The following is a 1,409-nucleotide window of genomic DNA, read 5'->3' as shown; positions in this document are numbered from 1 at the left end:
TGTCTGCACTGGCACAGGAATTGTGACATGTGCATATATTTTAAGATCTAGAAGCCTTCAGGAAGCAACTCTGGGAGGCCATACACACTCTCCCAAGTTTAGAGAGGACCATGCAATCATTTAGTGGCATCCTGGGAATGCACAGCACTTTTCCCATGTCTCTCCATGGGATGAAACAACCCCTGGACACCCTCACCTCACCTGTCCTGCTCTGGGCTCTTGAGGAAACAAACCCAGATTATTTTTTTTTTTAATATAGAAATTTTTAGAGGGAACCTGTTCTTTGCAGTCACTGGCAGCATTTCCCCTCTGCCTCTCCCCTCTCAGAGCTCCTTAAAGGTTTTTTTTTTCTTTTTGCTAACCACCCTGAATTTTATGGCACATACCTGCTTTGTTGGGCCAGTCCCAACCACTGGAAACATCTGGCTGGATGGAAACTGTTGGAGTGCCTGAAGCTAAAGAGAATGAGTGATATCAGTATCTCAAAGCAGTCCAGCAAAACCAGCACAGCCCAGTGCCCACCAGGAGCCCCTGGGACCCCACAAAGTCCCAGAACCTCACTGGGAGGCTCTCCCCATGGCAGGGGGCTGGAACTGGATGGTCTTTAAGATCCCTTCCAGCCTTCCAGGGAGATACTCCCAAGGAGCACGTGTTAGATGATCAGGCACAAACAAATCCATGACTAATGTGCTTCAGACAGGGTTACACCTTAAATTTTGGGGTGAGAAGGAGGAAATTAGGGAGCTTTTAAACAAATAGAAGAAAATTCCTTCTCTTCAGTCAAATTCAGCCATGAATTTGGTTAGGATTACTACCGGAGCTAAAGAAAGCTGGTGCCTGCAACTAAAATCACCAAAGGATGTGTGTTTTCTCTAAATATGGCTGTGTTTAGTGCAATTAATGGTAGTTTGCTTCAAAGGAGACCTCATAACCACAGGAATATGTGGGCAGACATTCTTCATGGCCTCTTTTTTATTTATATAAATAGCCTATTAATTAAGTCTAAGACCTGATCAAAACTCGGCTCATCCTACCACACTTCAGATGCTGAATATACTTTAAGTCCAGAGACAAAAAGCTCTTTCCTGTTTCATGGGGTTTCTGTGGTTTAGAGTCGTTTTATGGGAATCATCAGTTTGTACTTAATGGTTCCATTTCTACTTCAAAGCTACATTGTACATTTCTTTAAACACCCTGGAAGAGGCTCCCCTTTCTTACCCATGTGAAAGGGATCACTGTGCACAGTTGGTGAAGGGCTTCTTGTGGCTTGAAGGAAAGGATCCCCAGGGACAGCTGATGAGCCAAGGAAGGAGCCCAGGAGGTCTGGGCCAGTTTGCTTGGGGCTGCTTCCAAAAGGATCAAAGGCAGTGGCTGTGAAAACATATTTGAGGAAACGAAATGAGGAACTT

At 44.9% G+C, this 1,409-nt stretch overlaps 1 protein-coding gene across 1 annotated transcript in view; it reads right to left on the bottom strand.

Moving 5' to 3' along the window:
• The window catches only part of DNAJC6 (DnaJ heat shock protein family (Hsp40) member C6), a 21,275-nt gene that overhangs the window by 7,435 nt on the left and 12,431 nt on the right, over window positions 1-1,409 (bottom strand). Inside the window, exons 12-13 of the mRNA XM_031064071.1 lie at window positions 1,219-1,371; window positions 387-455 (exon numbers count right to left, since the gene is read on the bottom strand). Of these exons, the coding sequence (XP_030919931.1) occupies window positions 387-455; window positions 1,219-1,371 (222 nt within the window). The remainder of the gene's footprint in view (window positions 1-386; window positions 456-1,218; window positions 1,372-1,409) is intronic.

This window comes from Geospiza fortis, unplaced genomic scaffold (assembly GCF_000277835.1).
Source record: "Geospiza fortis unplaced genomic scaffold, GeoFor_1.0 scaffold69, whole genome shotgun sequence".
Classification (NCBI taxonomy): Eukaryota; Metazoa; Chordata; class Aves; order Passeriformes; family Thraupidae; genus Geospiza; species Geospiza fortis.
Note: the sequence above shows the minus strand (reverse complement) of the source record. Positions and strands in the feature narration are given on the sequence as shown.